The sequence below is a fragment of the Oryctolagus cuniculus genome, chromosome 7, assembly GCF_964237555.1.
Source record: "Oryctolagus cuniculus chromosome 7, mOryCun1.1, whole genome shotgun sequence".
NCBI classification, from domain to species: Eukaryota; Metazoa; Chordata; class Mammalia; order Lagomorpha; family Leporidae; genus Oryctolagus; species Oryctolagus cuniculus.
In genome coordinates, this window is record NC_091438.1 from 140,258,580 (window position 1) to 140,278,400 (window position 19,821).

General features: G+C 56.2%; 1 protein-coding gene across 5 annotated transcripts; it reads right to left on the reverse strand.

Moving 5' to 3' along the window:
* Positions 1-926: 926 nt before the first annotated feature.
* Positions 927-17,417, reverse strand: TXLNA (taxilin alpha). 5 transcript variants are annotated; one of them, XM_008273771.4, is made up of 11 exons: positions 17,250-17,417; positions 16,537-16,892; positions 15,706-16,044; positions 14,282-14,373; positions 10,377-10,547; positions 8,768-8,962; positions 7,031-7,150; positions 6,721-6,795; positions 5,752-5,844; positions 4,887-4,982; positions 927-4,215 (listed from the first exon to the last, which is right to left on the reverse strand). In XM_008273771.4, exons 2-11 carry the CDS (start codon positions 16,700-16,702, stop codon positions 3,889-3,891), a joined length of 1,674 nt encoding a protein of 557 aa, XP_008271993.2. In that variant the 5' UTR covers positions 16,703-16,892; positions 17,250-17,417; the 3' UTR covers positions 927-3,888. The 5 variants fall into 5 exon arrangements, with proteins under 5 accessions (XP_008271993.2, XP_008271995.2, XP_069934946.1 ...); XM_008273773.4 differs by having other exon boundaries at positions 16,570-16,892; positions 17,250-17,402; XM_070078845.1 differs by having other exon boundaries at positions 16,570-16,892; positions 17,223-17,377.
* Positions 17,418-19,821: the final 2,404 nt, after the last annotated feature.

Consider the following 19,821-nt stretch of genomic DNA (forward strand, 5'->3'; position numbering starts at 1 on the left):
TGGGAGACATGGAAAAAGCTCCTGTATCCTGGCTTTGGATCAGCACAGCTCCAGCCATTGCAGCCAATTGGATGGAAGACCTCTCTCTCTGCCTCTCCTTCTCTCTCTGTGTAACTGATTTTCAAATAAATAAATAAATCTTACAAAAAAAATCAAAGGAACCTGGAGGTCCCTGTACATTCCCCTCGGTGGGGGGCGGGGGGTGAGTGTCATAGGATCCTGTCCACGGTGGAGGCCCAAATAGTAATGGTAACAGCACCCGTCCATCCATCTCAACCTAAGCCCAACTGGCCTATGCCTAGCACTGGTGTTCTTGCTCCTGGAACTGACAAGTCCCTACCTGACAACCTTCAGTGTTTCTCCCTGCCGCACGGACTGTGGGCTGCACTGCTCCCTCCGCCTTCATTACTGAAGGAAACTTCTACTCCCCTTTGGGGTATCTGGGCAGCAGCCTCCTTTCTCTCCCAGGGCAGCATACCTTTTTTCTTTTTAGATTTATTTTATTTGGAAGTCCTAGTTACAGGGGGAGACGGAGCTCTTCCATCTGCTGGTCATGATGGCCAGTGCTGGGCTAGGAGCCCCGTCCGGGTCTCCCGCGTGGGTGGCAGGGCCTCCTCTGCCTTTCTCAGGCCGTTAGCAGAGTGGGATCAGAGTGGAGCCAGAGTCCACATGGGACACCGGCCCCAGCACCAGACTTTTCTGAACCTAAAAGCACCTTTCTCTTCCTTAGCCTGTGAGCAGCACCAGCTCCGAGGAGCCTGTGTGTGAGCATCCTGTCAGCGCTGCCGGCTCCAGCGCAGGTGCCCGCGGTGCTACGGGCGGTCTGAAAGGCGCAAGATGCCGGATGTGGGCACGGCACGCTGCGGCACGTCCAGCGAGTGGGTGATGACGCAGGGGCTGGATGCATCCAGGAGCGCAGAAACAACTAAGGCAACAGACTCTTTATTTAATGTGGCTTAAAATACATCAAAATCAAGTCCCTGGCTGTTGTGAATACCAAAAGTAGACAAAAACAAACAAAAACAAAAACAAAAAACAAAAAACCAAAAAAAGCTGTCAGCACAACTTTAAACAATCTAGATGGCCAGGCCATAAGGAAGAGAAGCCCCTCCCCCAGGCAGGTGCCTGGCTGTCCCTGGGGCGGCCACCTTTGTGCGGTGCAAGATGGGAGAGCTGGAGCAGCTCTATTGGCCTCCTGGTGAGCTCTCGGTGGCCACCTGGTTGGGAGTGGGGGAGGCAGGCGTAGGTTAAATAAGCATCTTTACAGAAGTAACATTCTCTTACAGAAAGTGCCTGAGCTAAGCCCATGGTCCAAAAACCTCATGGAAAACAAACAAATCAAAGTGCGGCTGACACCGCTGAATCTAGGTCACGTGACGCACTCCGCTGGACTCACACACGAAGCTGAGTCATACACGAAGCGCTCAGCTGGACAAGGTCCGGACACAAGTTACTGCTGGCGGCGCCAAGGGCTCTGGGCTCCGAGCCTCACCTGCTGTGGTCCCCTGGAGGGAAAGCTCACAACGGAAGAAACCAACACAGCTCTTGGTCCTAAAACTGAGGTCACAGGCATGGAAGCCACCGGGTGAGGAAGGCACTGGCTATCACTCAAGGATAGGCCACCTCCCTTGCCTCTGGTCCAGGCTCCAGGCCAATGTGGGCGGCACCTGGGTACCTGGGCTGACTTTGGAAAGCAGAGCAAGCGGAGCAGCGGGAGAGACAGGTACGATTTGGTCAATGGAGAGGAAGAGAAGGGGTCGCCATCTAGACTGGCCTAGATGCCTGCAAATGGGTGGAGTGGAGCAAAGGCTCTCCCCTACCTGAGGCCCACATTCCTGAGCTGGGAAGCCTAGTGAGAGCCACCTGCCCCCTGCAGCTTCCCATCCCCCCACCCTGGAATCCAATAGCCCCACCCCTGGGCTATGCGAGGTAGCTGAAGTGAGGCAAGCCAGGATGGAGGCCACCGTAGGCCTCTTGGCTTTCAAGGGTGCAGGCAGCTACCTGCCTCCTTCCTGCACCCTGGCGCCTAGCCACACCTTCCATGGGCTTGGCGGTTCTTGTACCTCAGTCTGGCACAGGGGCTGAGGGAAGGGGAAAGCCTCCCTGAGCAGGAGGCGGCAGAGGCCATTCCCAGTGAAGGCATTCAGAAGAGACACAATCTCGGGCAACACTCACAGGGGGTGGGATTCAGCCCAGGGTGGCACGTGGACTCACTGCTTGCACTGTGGCTGGGGCATTTCGAGGTGAACTAAAGATATGCCAGGGATTAGCAGCAGCAATGGCGTGCCATTCACCTGCCAGCTGGCCTCAGCCATACGTAGCTTGGGCGTACTTGCGGGTCTCATGAACCCTGTTATGTGAGGGATCCAAGTTAAAGGCTGAGCGTGGACTGTGGAAGATGAAGGAATAGCAGGACAACAAAACAGCTTCAAAGAAATACTGCAAGAAGCAAACCCCAAGCACCCTACGCAGCCAGTCTGGGGCTCCCTGAGCCCAGCTGGAGACGTGGCGCTGTCCCTCGAGGCCAGCAGAGCCCTCCCTCCTGAGCCAGTACTCAAATGCTCTGCACAGACTGGCCAGTGCCAGCAGAGCAGCGGTGTGCAGCACACAGAGGCCGCCCCGGGAGCCACCGTGCAGAGCTCTGCAGCTCCGTCAGCCGCTGAGTCTCAGGCCTCACCTGTCAGACAGCAGCAGCTCCCGCATGGGCAGAACAAGAATCCCAAAGAAGGCTACTTCTTGGGCACAGAGGTACCAGGGACGAGAACCAGGGAAACCCCAAGGATTGCAGTTAGGTGGAGTGGGGGGCAGGAAGCAGAAACTGACCCATACAGCAAACGAGCAGCTGGTCCTGGGGACCAGCAACGCACTGCACGGGGACAACAGTGACGGGAACCGGGCGGCCTCCCGGGATTGAGGCCCGCAGGCAAGCTGGCGGCAAAGCCATCAGACGCCTCTTCTCTCCGAACAGACAACCTGATCTCACCAAACAGAAACCTCAGCACCAAGGCGGCCGAGGAGCCATGGCGAGGGGGGGGAGGGCAGGACACTGGAGCCAGGCACGCAGGGACCACTGCTACAGCACCCCTCTTCCTCAGAGGGTCCTCAATACAAACCGTCACGTGCAACAAAACAAAACGAAACGAACACCTTCAGAAGGAATCCTTTGGATGATCTTGTCACTCACTGTGCGGGCTGGAGAGGCACCTGTGAATGGTAAGGCTACTGAGAAGCATCACTGGCCTGGTCCTGGCATCACCAGAGGGCGGGGGAAGCAGCGCCCACGGGGCTCCTGACCAGCGAGCGCATCATCCCACCAGAAACACTCCTGCCCCTGCTCGAGGCAGGAGAGCAGCCCAATCACTAGCTCCCAGTGCCTGCCAAGGCCACGCCTGGGCATCCCCTCTCCAAGTCAAGAGAAGCAATGGCGCCTCTGGGGGAGGCTAGGAGAGCCCAGCTACCCAAGAGAAGTGCGGTCAAGGCTGGGTGTGTATCACCTGTCAGGAGCTCTGAAGGGCCGGGAGGGGTCTCAGCCTCAAAGCAGGCAGGGAAAGCTCAAGGAACTCGTCCTGCAGGTCACTGCGATGGCAGTGCAGACGCCGTCTCCTCCGTAAGACTTCAGCTCACAAGGGAGCCGCTGGCTTCATCTGTCCATCGTCACCCCCGATGCAAGCCCACAGTACACTTAGAGACACAAATGTGTGAGGCCTTGCATGTGTGCCATATGCATGTAAAACTGACCCACAAAATCCAAGACTGCAGAGGGTCAGGTGCCAGCCAGGTCAGAACATCCTGGCCTCAGCACCGGACTGCTTAGCATGGGAGCCTGGGCTGGGCCAGGCCTGGCTGGGCTGCCTGCTCCCTTCCTGGCACACCCCAGCACCAAGCTCTCTAGGCAGTGGCAGTGGTGGGCTCCTGGGGCCCTGTCTGGCCTGATGCCTCTGTGCTGGGTGCACCTGTGCAGCAGGAAGCGTCTGTGGCCCTTGGAGAGTTGGGTACTTGAGCCCCGGGCCCCTCGACACCCTGCTCCTTGGAGGTGGTGGCGGGCTCTGGCCTCCGCTCAGGACCACTGTCGGAGACGGCGCCCTGGCCACCGGCACTCAGGTCCTGCACCCTCTTGTTCAGGTCATTGCGCTCTGTCTGCAGTGCCCGGCACAGCTTCTCCAGCCGCTGGATTTTCACCTGCAGGCCTTCCAGCTCTTTGTCCCGGAGTGTTTTCTAGGGGGAAAAACGGGATCTTCAGTGCCATCCTGTCAATCTCCCCATCAGCACCACCTGGTAGCAAACACTTCCCCAAGGTTGGGAGCAGACCAGAGTCTATAAAGTCAGTCCCTTCTAATATCAGAGCTAGTTTATGTCACAACTTGGCTGTCAACTGGCAGCAGTGAGGTGCAGAGAAGGGACCCGGCTTGGAGAGCAGACAATGTATTCCAGATGACCTTGGCAAAGTACTAGCTTTTCAGCCTATCTCATCTGTAAAACAGGACTGCTAACACAACCTCAGGTCTCAAGAGAGTGCTCAATGAACTGGCCTATGTACAACACTTAGTGAGGTCTGGCTTGCAGCTGCTGCTCCAGTGTCATTTCCTGTTCCCGCACTGCCAGCCACGAAATCTCAAATTATCTAGGCTGCCTTGCGTGCAAAGTGTGCCTCTCGCTGCTCCCCGCCCACTGCTGTCGCTTTCTGCCTCTCCATTCCCGTTTTCCACTTGTTCCCTTTGCTTCCACTGCACAGCCGTGAGGGGAGAGTGCTGGCACTGCTTTTACTTGGATAGTGTGTCTGAGTCCCGGCTCTACTTCACTCCAGGCACACTGCCGACGGGCAGAGAAAGGCCTGATACGTGGTAGCTGCGCACGCAGACCCCTGCCTCCGATCCGACAGGACTCACCTCCTCAGCCATCTCAAGCAGGGCCTTGTTGCTGCTCTCCCACCGGGAACGGTACATGGTGGTCTCTTTCTCCAGCTTCTTGATCTTCTTTGTCATCTGGGTTATGAGACAGATGGGAGGAAATGGTGAGAGCTGGGCTGCTGGCACAGCCACATCTCAGAGGTGGGGAACAACCCCAAAGTGCAAGGCATTTCAGGGCCCAGTTATAATGCCTTCTGGGCCGCCTTGTCACCTGGAAGTCTCTAATGTCCACTATCAATAACAAGAAATGACCAGACTTGGGGCTGGCACTGTGGCATTCAGCCACTGCTGGAGATGCCTGCATCCCTATGGGCACTGGTTTGAGTCCTGGCTGCTCTGCTTGCGATATAGTTCCATTAATGCGCCTGGGAAAGCAGTGGAAGATGGCCCAGTTTGAAACCCTACCACCCATGTGGGAGATGTGGATGAAGTTCTTGGCTCCTGGCTTAGCCTGGCCCAGTCCTGGCTGAGCCCTGGTTGTTACCACCTGGGAAGCAAAACAGCAGAGCGAAGATCTCACTCCAACTCTGCCTTTCAAATAAAGTAAGTCTTAAAAAACAAAAACAAACAAAAAAAATGAAAGAACCCAATCTGCTCCACCTCAGTCATGTCTTTAAGAAAAAGAACAAATGACGAGACTGCCAGGCAAAGGCAGAGCCAGGAGGGCGCGCACAGAGGAAGGCTGTGATGGCGCCCAGTGGCCCATCTTTGCTATCAATCTCAGCTGCTGGGAACAGCTCCTGGGGAGGCACACTGGGTGGGGGCTTCCCCAAGGCAGGCACAGGGTTTGATCTGATGAAGCAGCTTGCATCCGGGGAGCCACAGCTGGCCAAAGCTTCCTTACCTTTTCCATTTCCTGTTTGAATGTGGTGAACACCTCGCTGCTTTTGGAAAGAGTGTTCTGGAACTCCTCAAACTTCTCTGTGTATAGGGCAAGCTGCGTGAGAAAGAGGCCCGCGGTAAGACTGGGCTTCTCTGGAAGGCACTTCTGGTCAACACACTCAGACCTCCTGGGCACTACGACCCAACAATTCTACTGAGATCCATTTTCCCTTACAACTAAACCAGAACTATATATCTGGAAAGATATAAGCCAAAATGCTAAGCCTGGGAAGCAGAATTTAAGGTGACATGTTTTGCTTGTCTATTTATTTTCAAATTTTTCCTCCAGAATCAAGTAAAATTTGTGTGATAAGAAACAACCATTCTAGGCCAGCGCCGCGGCTCAATAGGCTAATCTTCCGCCTAGCAGCGCTGGCACACCGGGTTTGAGTCCCGGTTGCCCCTCTTCCAGACCAGCTCTCTGCTGTGGCCCGGGAAGGCAGTGGAGGATGGCCCAAGTTCTTGGGCCCTGCACCCGCATGGGAGACCAGGAGGAAGCACCTGGCTCCTGCCATCGGATCAGTGCAGTGCACCGGCTGTGGCAGCCATTGGAGGGTGAACCAACAGCAAAAGGAAGACCTTTCTCTCTGTCTCTCTCTCTCACTGTCCACTCTGTCTGTCAAAAAACAAAAACAAAAAACAAAAAACAAAAAAAGAAAGAAAGAAAGAAAGAAAACCATTCTGTCCCCATCTCCTCAAAATCAAACACTCCGCCTCTGAGCACAGCAGAAAGACCCCTGGGCTCATCTCACCACCTGGTCCCAGGTGCTGGTCACAGGTGCTGGGCAGGTCCAGAGAGAACAGACTCACCAAGGTCACAGATCAGATGGGCAGGGCCAGGCCTAGAATGAGGGCCCCATTTCATCCCCCCAGGAAGGGACCCAGTGAGGGGTCCTGACCCTGTGGCCCAGGGTCAGGTTCACGGTCTCACCTGCTGCTTCAGGTGGGTCTCCTGTTGCTTCATCAGCTCGCACATCCTCTGGGACTCCACGGCCTCCTTCAGGAGCTATTTCCAAGACAGGAGCCCAGACCCTGTCAGAAGCCCCCAGGGGCTGTGTTTGGCCTTTTTAAGCCACAAGCATTGGACCCACCGAGGCTTCCTCTGACTGATGTCTAAGGAAGCAGTGCCTGGTCTGGCCAGGCAGCCACCTCTCCCCATCCACACAGACTTGACTCTGAGCCAAAGCAGAGCCCAGCCCACCTCCTGCCCTCCCGCCGCAGCCCCGGGGCCCGGGCCTCACAAAGTCCTTCTCCCGCTGGTGCCGCTCCTCTGCCTCCTTCAGCATCTCCTGGGCCTGCTGGAGCTTGGCGTCCACCAGCTGCTGCTGCAGATCCTTGTGTTTGAAGACTTTGTCGATGTGCTGCAGCAAAGACAGCGGAGAGGCGGGCTCGTCAGCACCCCCCTTTCTCTTGAGGCGCCATCCGCAGAGGCCAGAACAGCTGGCCCAGCCTCCCAGCTCAATCTGACATGCTGGATCCCCATGTACACCACAGGCCGTGGGCTCCAACTCCTTTCACCTCATTCCTCGTCCAGAGTCCGACGGGGGTGGAAACAGGAGTTTATGGAGGGAATCAGCTCCCGGAGCGCCACGTGGTAAATGCACTCCTACCTCTGGCCCCACAGCTCGTCACTCTACGTGGCTGGCAGCCCTCAGTTTTGTGCTCCCTGACTCCCTAACAAAAGCATGAAGGTAGGACAACGATGACACCTCTGAACACAACATCCTGGCTCAGGGGGCAGAGGCGGCCAAGCCTCTAAGCAAAGTCTGTACACCTGCAGCCCCAGGAATGGCTGTTGTGACCGCTGGAAGGGCCTGGCGCCCTGGACCAGTGAGAGGGCCGGGAAGGTGAGGGACTCCAGTGCCACTTCAGAGATGAAACCTCACGACTTACTGGAATAAGGGATGCAAGAATCTGATTTACTTTTGGATGGCAAAAGGAAGGTGCTTCGAAGACAGGGCCAGGTAAAAACACGGGAGTCCCGGTCACCTGTGATCTCAGGTTCAGACAGAAAGGGGGCGTCTGAATCCGTCATGGGAGGGTTGTAAAGCAGCAGCAGCAGGCCCTGGTAGGCCCGTACTGCTCCTCCACAGGCAGCACCACGTCCTTGCCTCAGGAGGCTGGGGGAGAGGGCCCTCACTCTTCAAGTCACCACTCTGGTGGCCCAGGAAGCCTCTATGTCTCGGTGCTGGCCGACAAGACTCAGACCGAGTTCTCAAAACAAATGTGTCACAAGCAGCCTTACCCAGAGGACGAAGCGCAGGAAGGGAAGGAGTGGATTAGGGAAGTGCCCTCCTGGCCCTGCACACGTTTGCCACTCGGGTCTGTGGGGCCCAAGAGGGCACACCCAGAGCACATGCGCTGCCAGACCTGTGAGGGGGCAGCGTGTCTCCTTTCTCTCGAGGAACCAGTGACCCAGAACTGCTGAGCGACTGGCATCGGGGACCCAAAGATTCGAGAGCAGCCAACATCTGCCCCTTTAAGTGCCAGGAGTGGCAGAGCAGCAGGGTATCAATCAGTGGACCCTGGAGTCCTTCATGACCCCGAGTACAGGCTCTACCCTGTAATTCCAAATTCTGCGAAGTTCTGAAAACTGAAATGGGCATAAGCCGGGAGCCAAACCTGACCTGCACCACCCTCAAGCTATTTCTAGTCTAGTGAGCACGCGCAAGTGTCAAGCATGGACCGTACGTGTCTGACTCGGAGGGGCTGCTGAGGCTCTGCTGAGCACGGGTACACGTCCACTCTAACACCTGGGCAGCTCTCATTCCGGTTGTTTGGGTCAGGCACTGCGGGCCTGGGGCTCAGTGGCTGCCAGCGAGTCTCCTCCCGACACCTCGCCCCCCGTCAGGAGGAACGACACTGCTCTCCTCCCGAGGGAGAAGGCGGAGTGCCCTGAAGCCTGAGGGCGGTCCTGGCGCCTGGCACGCCCCGGGAGCTCGGTCGCCGGCGCCGGCCGCTGCCCAGGGCAGCCTCACCTCTTCTCGCAGCTCGTACTGCTCAATCAGCTTCTTGAGCCGCTCGGCCAGCTCCATGTTCTCCTGGCGCAGCTTGGAGTTGCGCTCGTTGTGCTGCTCCATCTGCAGCTGAATGTCGTTGAGCGTCATCTGGAAGTGTGACGTCACCTCCTTGCGCTTCTCCTCCTCCTCTCGGGCTCGCTGCACACCTTCTTCCTGGGCAGAGAAGTCGGCCCCCAGCGCAATCACCCACTGCTCCCCAGCCAGCCTCGCAAAGTGCTCCCGACTAGTCCACACGTGGACTCTGCCCATACAGCGGGGAGCCAGGCTCTAGGGTGTTGTGCAGCGGGGGCTCCCAAAGGACCCCTTTTTACATCGGGCGACATCAAGTGAGAGCCCCAGAAATGTAGGCACACAAGTAAATGCCATTTTGAAGCAGTCTGGATCTCCTGAAGCCAATTCTTCCAATTTCAGATTAAGAATTCTTATTTCCTTTTTAGTGTTTACTTATTTGTTTTCATCTACTTGAAAGGTAGAGAGAGACAGACAGTGATCTTCCATCTGCTGGTTTCACTCCCCAAACGTTCACACAGCCAAGGGCTGGGCCAGGCCAAAGCCAGCAGCCAAGAATTCCAAGTCTCCCACACAGGTGGCAAAGACCTGAGGAACTGAGCCATCACTTGCTGCCTCTCAGTACACACAAGCCGGACGCTGGATCAGCAGAGCCACGGGGACTCAAACCAGCACTCCATGATACGGGATGCAGTTATCCTAAGCAGCGACTTAACCTGCTGTGTCACAGCACCCGTATTCTATTTTAGTGTGCTTTTATCTTGCCTGTGACCCTGGAGACCAAGCTGTTAACATTCTGTCCCACCCATGACTGGCAAGGCTGTGTCCCCTTATTGGAAGGCAATCTGGCAAAAATTTATTAAAATCTGCATACTCTTTGATCCAGCCATTTCACTTCTGAGATTCATCCTACATATAAATTCTGTACAACTGGTCAGGGACACACATATAAAAAGAATTCTCACTGTGGCTCTATATGTAACAGTGAAAAATTGGAAACAACCCTAAAATACCTTAACCAGTACGCTGACAAAACGCAGTGTATCCAAACCATGACACTGTAAAAAGAATGAGGGGATGCATTTGGTGCAGCAGTTAGGATGCTGCTTGGACCCCTGCATTCTGTCAGACCTGGGCTCAAGTCCCGGCTCCACTCTCCATTCCGGCTTCCTGCTAATGTGCACCCTGGGAGGCAGGGTGATGGCCCAAACACCTGAGTCCCTGCCACCCACACAGGAGACCCAGCTGGAATCCTGGGCTCCTGGCTTTGCCCAGCCTGGGCTGTCGCAGGCATCTGGGAGAGTGAACCAGTTGATGGCAGCTCCCTCTTTCTCTCTGCCTCTTGAATAGATAAAAAGAATGGAGTGTGGGGGGACGCACCCCTAGTATATTGAGGCCACTGCATTGTGGGTTCTCTTAGCAGCTTGGCCTTTACCTTAATATAAGTACATGTGAAACGGTTCCAGCTGTCCTAAGGCAGGGCATTACTGGGAAAAGTAGGGGAAAGGCTACCAAAGACAAGCGGAAGTGGGGGAGACCGGAGTGGTCCGTGGCCTACCTTGAGTGAGCGGTTGTGCCGCTGCAGCTCCCGGCACAGGCTCTCGAGCTTGCTGCGGGCCAGGATGGCCTTGCTGTGCTCGCCACGCAGGTGGTCCTTCTCCTGCACCAGCTGGCTCTGCTTCTTCTGCAGCAGCTTCATCTGCTTCTGCGAGTTCCGGTGCTCCTCGAGCTAGGGCAGGACGGCAGGTGAGCACCTGTGGGGGCCCTGCATGGCTCCCGGCTCTGCTGGGCACAGCTGAGCTCTACCCCTGCGCTGCCCTGTGTGGACTCCACCCTGGCTGCAGGAACAGCAGTTCAGGCACTGCCTACTTCACAGTCACTCCTCCCTGTATCTCCAGAGGCCCCAACTCAGGGATGCAGAAATGGACACTCACTCGGACAAGCATGGTCATTCAGGCAGCAGATCCCAGCTCAAGACACTCAGACCACTGCAGGGCCCCAACTCTGGACACTCAAGCCGTAGGATGAGACCACCCACTCACCCTGTCGTGTGCCCATTAACAGACCTCCTGACAGGAGGTATTCATCACTCCTGCAAGACAATGCCAGCACAGTTCTTTCCAGCATTCTTGGCCATTTCCGTATGGACAATCCTTGAGCCCCAGGCCTCTCAATCCTGAATCTCTCCCATAACCCACCGCTCTCTCCAGCTCCACTCCCCTTCCACAATCCTAGCCAGTCCTTTACAGAGTATAATGCAGCCAACATAAGTAATTCAGTGGCCACATCACACTAAAAAAGTAAATAGGTGAAATTAACTTTTAAAATATATTTAATGCAATACCCAGAATATGACACTTCAACACTGAATCAAGGTGAAAAACTGAGATGTGGGGCTGGCGTTGTGGCGTAGAGGGTAAAGCCGCCACCTGCAGTGCCGGCATCCCATGTGGATGACAGCTGGAGTCCTGGCTGCTTCACTTGCGATCCAGCTCTCTGCTGTGGCCTGGGAAAGCAGTAAAGATGGCCCAAGTCCTTGGGCCCCTGCACTCATGTGGGAGATCTGGAAGAAGCTCCTGGCTCCTGATCAGCACAGCTCTGGCTGTTGCAGCCAGCTGGGGAATGAACCAGTGGATGTAAGACCTCTCTCTCTCTGCCCCTCCTCTCTGTGTAACTCTGCCTTTCAAGTAAGTAAATAAATAAATCTTTAAAGGTCTCTGCAATCCGGTGTCTCTTACATTACAGTATATCCACATTCAGATTAGTCCGTCGAGAAGCTAACGTCCACAGCCCTAGACAGTGCAGTTCTAGATTCTGTCCTTACAGGGAGCTGTGTCTGTCTGTCATCTCACTTCCTGGGAGCCCAGCCAGGACCACTGCCACCTCTCTCTGGCTAATTCCCACTGGCATCTGTGGTTTCCAGAAAGTCTTACCCCGGGGGATCTCCGATTCTTTGACCTAACCACCCTTTCAATCTCATTCAACTCTCCTTTAAATAGCTGCTTATTTAAAAGTTTAGGTTTCTTTTTCTCTTTTTTTTTTTTTTTTTTTTTTGACAGGCAGAGTTAGACAGTGAGAGAGACAGAGAGAAAGGTCTTCCTTCCGTTGGTTCACCCCCCAAAATGGTTGCTATGGCCGGCGCACTGCGCCGATCTGAAGCCAGGAGCCAGGTGCTTCCTCCTGGTCTCCCATGCATCCTCCACTGCCTTCCTGGGCCACAGCAGACAGCTGGACTGGAAGAGGAGCAACCAGGACAGAATCCGGCGCCCCAACCAGGACTAGAACCTGGGGTGCCGGCACCGCAGGCGGAGGATTAGCTTAGTGAGCCGCGGCACCGGCCTCTTTTTTTTTAAAGATTGTTTTATTTATTTGAAAAGCAGAGTGAGAGAGGCAGAGACAGGTAGAAAAAGATCTTCCATCTACGAGCTCACACCCCAAATGGCTATAATGGTCAGGGCTGTTCCAGGCCAAAGCCAGGCACTCCATTCGGCTTTCCCACATAGGTGCAAGGATCCAAGGACTTGGGCCATCTGCTGCTGCTTTCCCAGGTACATCAGCAGGGAGCTGCTTCAGAACCCTTTCTCAACCTTGGTAACGCACTCCCTGCCGACTTGGCATCAGCACCAGAGCAATTCTGCTAGAAAAATCTCCCTTTACATCCAAGACCATCAATTTCAGGACGCCCTCCACTGCCCCGCAGCCCCGCCCCATTTCTCATGCTAGCCATACTGCTTTTCCACACCACTGTACTGTCCTCCCCCTCACACCTTCCCCACCCCAGGGCAGCCCACCTTTCCTACTTCTCTGGGAACAGGAGAAAGCAGAGGAGCAGAGGCCCAGGTTACCAGCACACGTCCTCGTCTGCAGTCACGTGAACTGAGCAGTGCTGACACCAAGGCTGTGCCCTTCCTTGTGTGGGGGGCCTGTCTCCCCTGTCTACTCAGCACATTTGCCAGCTCGTGCATCAGCAACTGATCCCGGTCATTCTGAAAGGCTGGTTAACCTTTCTTATAGCTCCTCATTATTTAAGCTTTGTAAGAATCCCCCTGGGGGCCGGTGCTGTGGCAAAGTGGGTTAAAGCCCAAGCCTGCAGTACTGGCATCTCATATGGGTGCTGGTTTGAGTCCTGGCTGCTCCACTTTATGATCCAGCTCCTTGCTAATGCACCTGGGAGGGGGCTGACGCTGTGGCACAGCAGGTTAATGCCCTGGCGTGAAGCGCCAGCATCCCATATGGGCACCAGTTCGAGACCTGGCTGCTCTACTTCTGATCCAGCTTGCTGCTATGGCCTGGGAAAGCAAAAGATGGCCCAAGTCCTTGGGCCCCTGCACCCACGTGTGAGACCCGAAAGAAGCTCCTGGCTAGAAGTGGGGCAGCACAGAGAACCACCTATGGTTTCTGCCATGAGACAAACGTCACGGGGGAAAAGGGAGGCAGTGATGAGAACTGCCCTGTGACACAAGGAAGGATTATCAAAGGCAGGCACTGTGGCACAGCCGATAAAGCAACCATGGGACACCCTGCACCCTACAGTGGGGCGCCTGGTTCCGGTCCCTGCTCCTCCAGTTCTGATTGAGCTTCCTGCGAATGTGCATCCTAGGAGGTGGCTCAAGTGCCGGGAGACCTGGAAGGAGTTCTGCGTCCTGGCTTCAGCTTGGCCCTCCCCTGGCTGTTGTAGCAATCTGTGGGAGGGAACCAAGGAATCAAAGACCTCCTCTCTGCTTTCCAAGTGGATGAAAAAATAAACAAACATTAAAAAAGTGGCCAGCGTTGTGGCACAGCAAGTTCAGTTCACTGCTTGCAACACCTGCATCCTATATTGGAGTGCTGATCTGAGTCCCAGCTATTCTGCTTCCAATCCAGCTTCCAGCTGATGCCACTGCTGGGAGGCAGCAGGTGATAGCCCAACCTGCTCCCTTGTCAGTGTCCCTGGCTTAGCTCTCCCTGTCGCCTGTGTGGGGGAACCACATGGAGTTCTGGGCTCCTGGCTTCAGCCTGGCCCAGACTTGGCTGTTGCAGCCATCTGCAGAGTGAATGAACTGATGTCTCTCCCTGTCTGTTGCTCTGCCTTGCAAAAAATTAAAAAAGAATGATCAAGCAGCCAGGGCTAATTTTGTTCTGTGTGATAATAGTGTTGGGTACCTCGGTACTTTGGGGAGATCATACAGAAGTCCGCAGGGCAAGATCACATGGTTTCTGGGACTTGGGCCAGGAACTAGGGCTCTACTACCTGGGGAACTATTATTTGAGAAATTTCGTTCAAGGAACGTGCGGATTTTCTTTCACTGTCAGTCCTGAAGAGGCCAGCTGGGAACTGACTGCCCGTTTAACACTTGGAGAAAAGGTCTGGAGAAAGGTTGGACAAGAATTAAGCCCCCCACCTGCCCCTGCATGCCCACCCCCATGCCAGGTGGCCTGCGGCTTTCCCGAGGCAGGGAGGGTGCCAAGCAGGGGGCGACTGACCAGTTCCGCATACTTCTTGCACAGAGCCGCCAGCTTCTCCTCTGGGGTGCTCAGCGTGTTCAGTGTCTGCATCAGCAGCGTGATCTCCTTTCCTGCAAAGCACAGGCAGCAGAGGCATGCACTCCACGCACTCCCGTCCAGGGCAGCCCCTCCCGGCCGGCTCCGGACTCCTTAAGGCGGCCCTCCCCATCTTTATTTACATTTTGCTGGTTCAATGCCTGCCTGCACCGCTGTAGCAGCTTCTCCATGGGGGTGGGATCAACTCAATCCTGCTTATCACCGCGGCCTCAGTGCTGTCCACAGAGCCAGCGCAGCACGTGTCCCACAGATGCTTACCAAAACCTCTTGGAATTCCTTCGGGGGGGGGGGGGCACCACTGGTGGGAGAAAAGCTTGTCTGCCTCCCAGCAGATAAAAGGTATCCCACCTGCAAATTCAGGGCTACTGTTTCAATGCAAAGTGGGGCCTTCCCAGAGAAGCAGGATCCGAAAAGGTCTCCTGGCCTCCGTGAGAAATCTATAGCCCTGTGTACGAGGCATCCAAACAGGGAACCTTATAATGAAGAGACCTTCAATGTGTGTTCCCATGATTCTTTAAAAAAGTTCCTCTTTCAATTAGGGTGACAAGTGCTGGGGGCGGGGGAAGGGCGGCGAGACAGGGACTAGGACACAAGTCCAATGTCATCTAACCCAGATTCTTAACAGACACGAACTCTGCTGTCAAAAAACCGTCTCTGCCACTTCCCCACTGCCTGTGCCCAGTGGGGGGCCTTTCCCCAGGGGCTGCTGACCAGGCTCCAGGCTGCTCAGCCTGCGGAGGCCCGAAGACACCAGCACAGAGATGCCAATCACTGGCACACAGGCCAAACCCGGCTCATGCATGGGTTTTGTTTGGTTTCTACTACTGAAATCTACAGATTTCACCAGACTCTTGATTTCTGGCTTTTCTTAACAGAAAATAAAATTCCAGCTGCACCCAGTCTGAGGTTCAACACGCTCTCAACTGACGAGCTGGCAGCAGGCACAGTGCAGAGCACTCAAGGAACAAGGCTGCAGTCCACCCTGGGCAGAAAGCAGGCCCTCCCTCGGTCCTGGCTTACACAGACGTTTGCGTTTGCAACTTTGGCCTAGCCCAATCCTCTCCTTGTAGAGAACTGGAAACTATTGCCCAGGGCGGGGAAAGGACATGCCCAAGGTCACACAGCAGGGACGAAGCGGTGTGGGCAGGTACAGAGCCCATCCAAACCTCTCCGCTTTGTCCATGAGGATCAGGCTCCATTTCACTTGCTCCCAACCTGAACGACTCCGGCCTGTGGCTGGAATACCCTGCGCTTTGAATCAACCAGGGAGACTCCCTGCTGCACAGCCCAAGGAATGTCAGGTGCAAAGCCCTCCCCACAGCCCCCCGCAGCTGCCCTCTGCTCACCCAGACCCTTGGCCTTCTTCTTTTCCTGTGGCCTCCGGTGGTCTCGGTCTCCGACCTCATCGCTCGTCCGGATCTCTTCCGTGCCCGGCTCTGCCTTGGAGGTCTCCTTCTCGCCATTGACTACTGGGGTGCCCGGCTCCGGCTCCCCATTCCTTGCCACATAGGCGCGAGACTTCTCTGCATCTTCAGGTTCAGGGGGCTCACCCTGGACCCCATCCTCACCCGGGGCCCCCTGGTTGTTGTCCACACAGTATGTACTGAGTATGTCTTCCAACTGGCGGCTCAGCTCCTCAGAGACATCACAGAGCGCCCCAGGCTGAGCAGTTTTGGCTTGAGCCCCTAGGGCAGGAGAGGACGAGAGGCAGCGACAGACGGCAAGGTTAGACCACCACCTGGGATCGTGAGCCCAGCCAGCCTCACTGGTTCAGGTTTAAGGTTGCCCCAGCTTACTTAATTCTCGCAACCTCCCCAATACAGTTTGTTCAAGCATAAAATAAGTACGTACGGCACCTGGGACTGCCATGTCGCAGGAGGCAGGCAACTCAATGTTTCGTCCATTCCCCTCCCTCTAAAAGCCCCCGCTTGCTATGCAAGCAGCTCCAGAAATGCCTCGACAACGAACCAAGGGCAGTGACCCACACTGGTGACCGAGGTCCTTCGGATGGAACCCGGCGTCACTGGCTGAGGCCTCAGGTGCCGGCCACCTGCGAGAAGCCTGCAAGGGCCTCCCCTCCCCAGAGCCTGGGATGCTCCACATCCCCGCTGCCTCCTCCCTGGGCCGGGCCGCGAACTCCTCCCCCAGGCGGCTGGAAACGCAGAGCTGGCACACACCCTCCGGCCTCCCGGGAGCCTGGCTGCTGGCACCTTCGGCTTCTCGGGCGGGGGCCGGCCGGCCGGGCCGCCCCTGGGCTCCCTCCGCTCCTGCTTCCGGCTGTCCCGGGCTGCTTTTGGGGTTGGGCTGTTTGGCAGCCCCGTTCTTTTTGTCTTGATTCTTCATTGTGCGCTGCCACCTTAGGTTGGGATTGGATCCTTGAGAAACACAGTTGCTATTTTCCACAGAATTCTTCGCAGCCTGGATCAGAAATCACAGCCCAGGCGCACCTTCAACGGAGGGAGCCAACGGTTCTCCCGCTGTCCGGCCGGTCAGGGGGCCTGGCGCACCCCGGCGGGTTTCCGGGGCGCTGCTCCTGGAGCGGGTGAGGAGAGAGGCCTCCTTGTTCCCCCCGAAGCCACTTCCCGGCCCCACACGGCCCCTCACGGCAGGCCCGGCGCGGGATTGGCTCCCGGCCGCAGACTGACGTGGCGGGACGCTCGACTCCGACCCCTCCCCCCGCGCCCCAGGTCCCACGTGGGCTCCCGCGCCCGCGCGCACGCAGCCACCCACGCCCCGCGCGCCCTCCAGTCGCGCGCATGCGCACAGCGTCACCCCGACTCCCCCCACCCCCGCCGCCGCCCACGCGCAGAAATCGGAGCAATTTCCCCGCTGGCCGAAAGTGTCCAGGTCTGCAGGCCCTCACCGTCCGTCGTCCCGCCGCTGGGCTCACCTCACGGGCGACGTGCGACCGCGTCCCCAGCGCTGGCCTCGCACCGGAAACCCTGGGTAACCGCTGCCGGCAGAGCCGCCTGTCCGAGCCACAGCCAATTAGTAGCCGGCGCTGGCGCGGAGCTTGCCGGGAGCCGGGAGCGAAGGCGGCCTCCAAGGCGGGTGCATCGGGAGGGCGGGGACAGGAGCGGACTACACGTCCCACCATGCATCGGTCGACACAACTCCCAGGATGCTCTCGTCCTCAGAGCCGCGGACTCCGGAGGGCTGGGGAGCCGGTGGTTCTGAGCAAACCTCCACGTCAACCTCGCCGGTGTCGTGCAGAAGCCCTGTGCGGCCCAGCCTCACTGCGCCCGCGTGCCTCGGTCCACACTCCGTCAGTCCGGGGACTCCGGAGAGGCCTGGGCTGGGAGGCAGGCCTGTGTTCCAGGTCCGACTTCATCCCTAGGTGCCACGCGACTGGACGTTCTTTTCTCTCCCTGCCTCGATTTCCTTATTCTGACGCAGGCTTTCAGTGACCGTAGCGGTTCTCTGAGCACACCCCGTGTGCTTCCCTGGTCTCTTAAAAGCCCTGGCCTCCTAGCTGCTGGAGATAAGTACTATTTGTCATTCCCATTTAACGGAAGAGGGCTGTAAGGCTCGCGTTAGACAGCTCGCCCACGGTCACAGATGCTGGGTTCGAGCAGTGGTTCAGAACCTGACTACTCCGCTACCCTGCCTTTTACTCAGAAGAAATAATCACCATTGCAGGCGTTCTCCAAGAGCCCGGGTAACTTGTGAAAGGTAGTTACCCCCCCCCCCCCCCAATAAGCTCGGCAGTCCCGCAGGAAGGGGCAGAGGGGTCCCTGCAGGGGTGTTTGACCTCAGGCCCATTCCTGAAACTTCTTCGTCCCATTTTGTACAAAGTCCTTGTGGTACTAGGGCTAAAACTGAAAAGGCCAGATTTTTCTCCAAAGGTGGGATCACAATTTTTTAAAAAGATTTATTTATTTATTTGAAAGGCAGAGTTACACAGAGAGGAGAGGCAGAGAGAGAGAGAGGTCTTCCATCCGCTGGGTCACTCCCCAATTGGCCGCAACCGCCAGAGCTGCGCCGATCCGAAGCCAGGAGCCAGGTGCTAGGAGCTTCTTCCAGGTCTCCCACTGGGTGCGGGGGCCAAGGACTTGGGCCATCCTCCAGTGCCTTCCCAGGCCATAGCAGAGAGCTGGATTGGAAATGGAGCAGCTAGGAGGTCTTGAACTGGCGCCCATGTGGGATGGCGGCACTGCAGGCACCAGCCCCGAGGTCACAATTCTTTATCACCGCTGCTTATAGACGTTGGAATAAAACCCAGTACTCTTTGCACCTGGAATCTGAAGAGCCTACGTGGTTTGGCTTTTGCCTCTTCCATCCAATCTTGGGTTTTTTGCTCCAACTCTACTTTTATGATTCACAGGGTTTCTCAGGTTTTTGCAGATGCTTGCTATTTTTCTTCCAAAGTGCACTTATGGCAAAAATAAACAACAAACTTGAGAGCCATCTCAAAGAGCACATCAAAACCCTCCCAGTGCTCTGCCACTGTTGCAGCTCCCTAGTGTTAACCAGATTAGTCCCGAGTCCTGAACTTACTGTTTGCTGCCAAGTCAGTGAGCTTTGCGATGACCGTTGGATAAATGCTCGAGTCCCCAAGCCCACCATCGGGCTGGGGCTACAGGATGTAGTAACTTGTAGATTTACCAGGCAACACTGAAGGCACTGTCGCCTGATAGCATGACAGAATGAGGCTCAGACAGTGGAGCGTGGCCTGAGTGCTGGGCCTCTGCACCTGATGTGGGGTAAATAAGAAGTTAGTTTAGGACTGAGCTGGAAGTCAGAAGCCCTCATGTTAATCCTATCCTGTCAGTCAAATGCCCTCTTGCCTGGGATGCATCTGTTTCATCCGGGACCTAAGAAGACACCATGGGCCGGCGCCGAGGCTCACTAGGCTAATCCTCCGCCTTGCGGCGCCGGCACACCGGGTTCTAGTCCCGGTCGGGGCACCGGATTCTGTCCCGGTTGCCCCTCTTCCAGGCCAGCTCTCTGCTGTGGCCCGGGAGTGCAGTGGAGGATGGCCCAAGTGCTTGGGCCCTGCACCCCATGGGAGACCAGGAGAAGTACCTGGCTCCTGCCATCAGAACAGCGCGGTGCACTGGCCACAGCGCGCTGGCCGCGGGGGCCATTGGAGGGTGAACCAACGGCAAAGGAAGACCTTTCTCTCTGTCTCTCTCTCTCATTGTCCACTCTGCCTGTAAAAAAAAAAAAAAAAAAAAAAAAAAAAGACACCATGAAAATACGGATATTGAGCTCCATGTGGAATTTGTGGGGGCGCCATGAAATTCCTAGGTAGCTTCATGCCTGGAGAGGCATCACCTGGAACTCACAAAGGAGACCAACAACTGGGAGAGGGGCTCTTCCACGACAGACCACAGCTGTAGGGACTGCCAGGTGCCCTCTCTCCCCTCCCCCACCCCTTTTCCTGTCAGGTAAATCTGATGGTGTGTCTCTGGCGCAACCCATGCTCATCTCTGTTCACTTTCTCACCTTTTAAATAAATG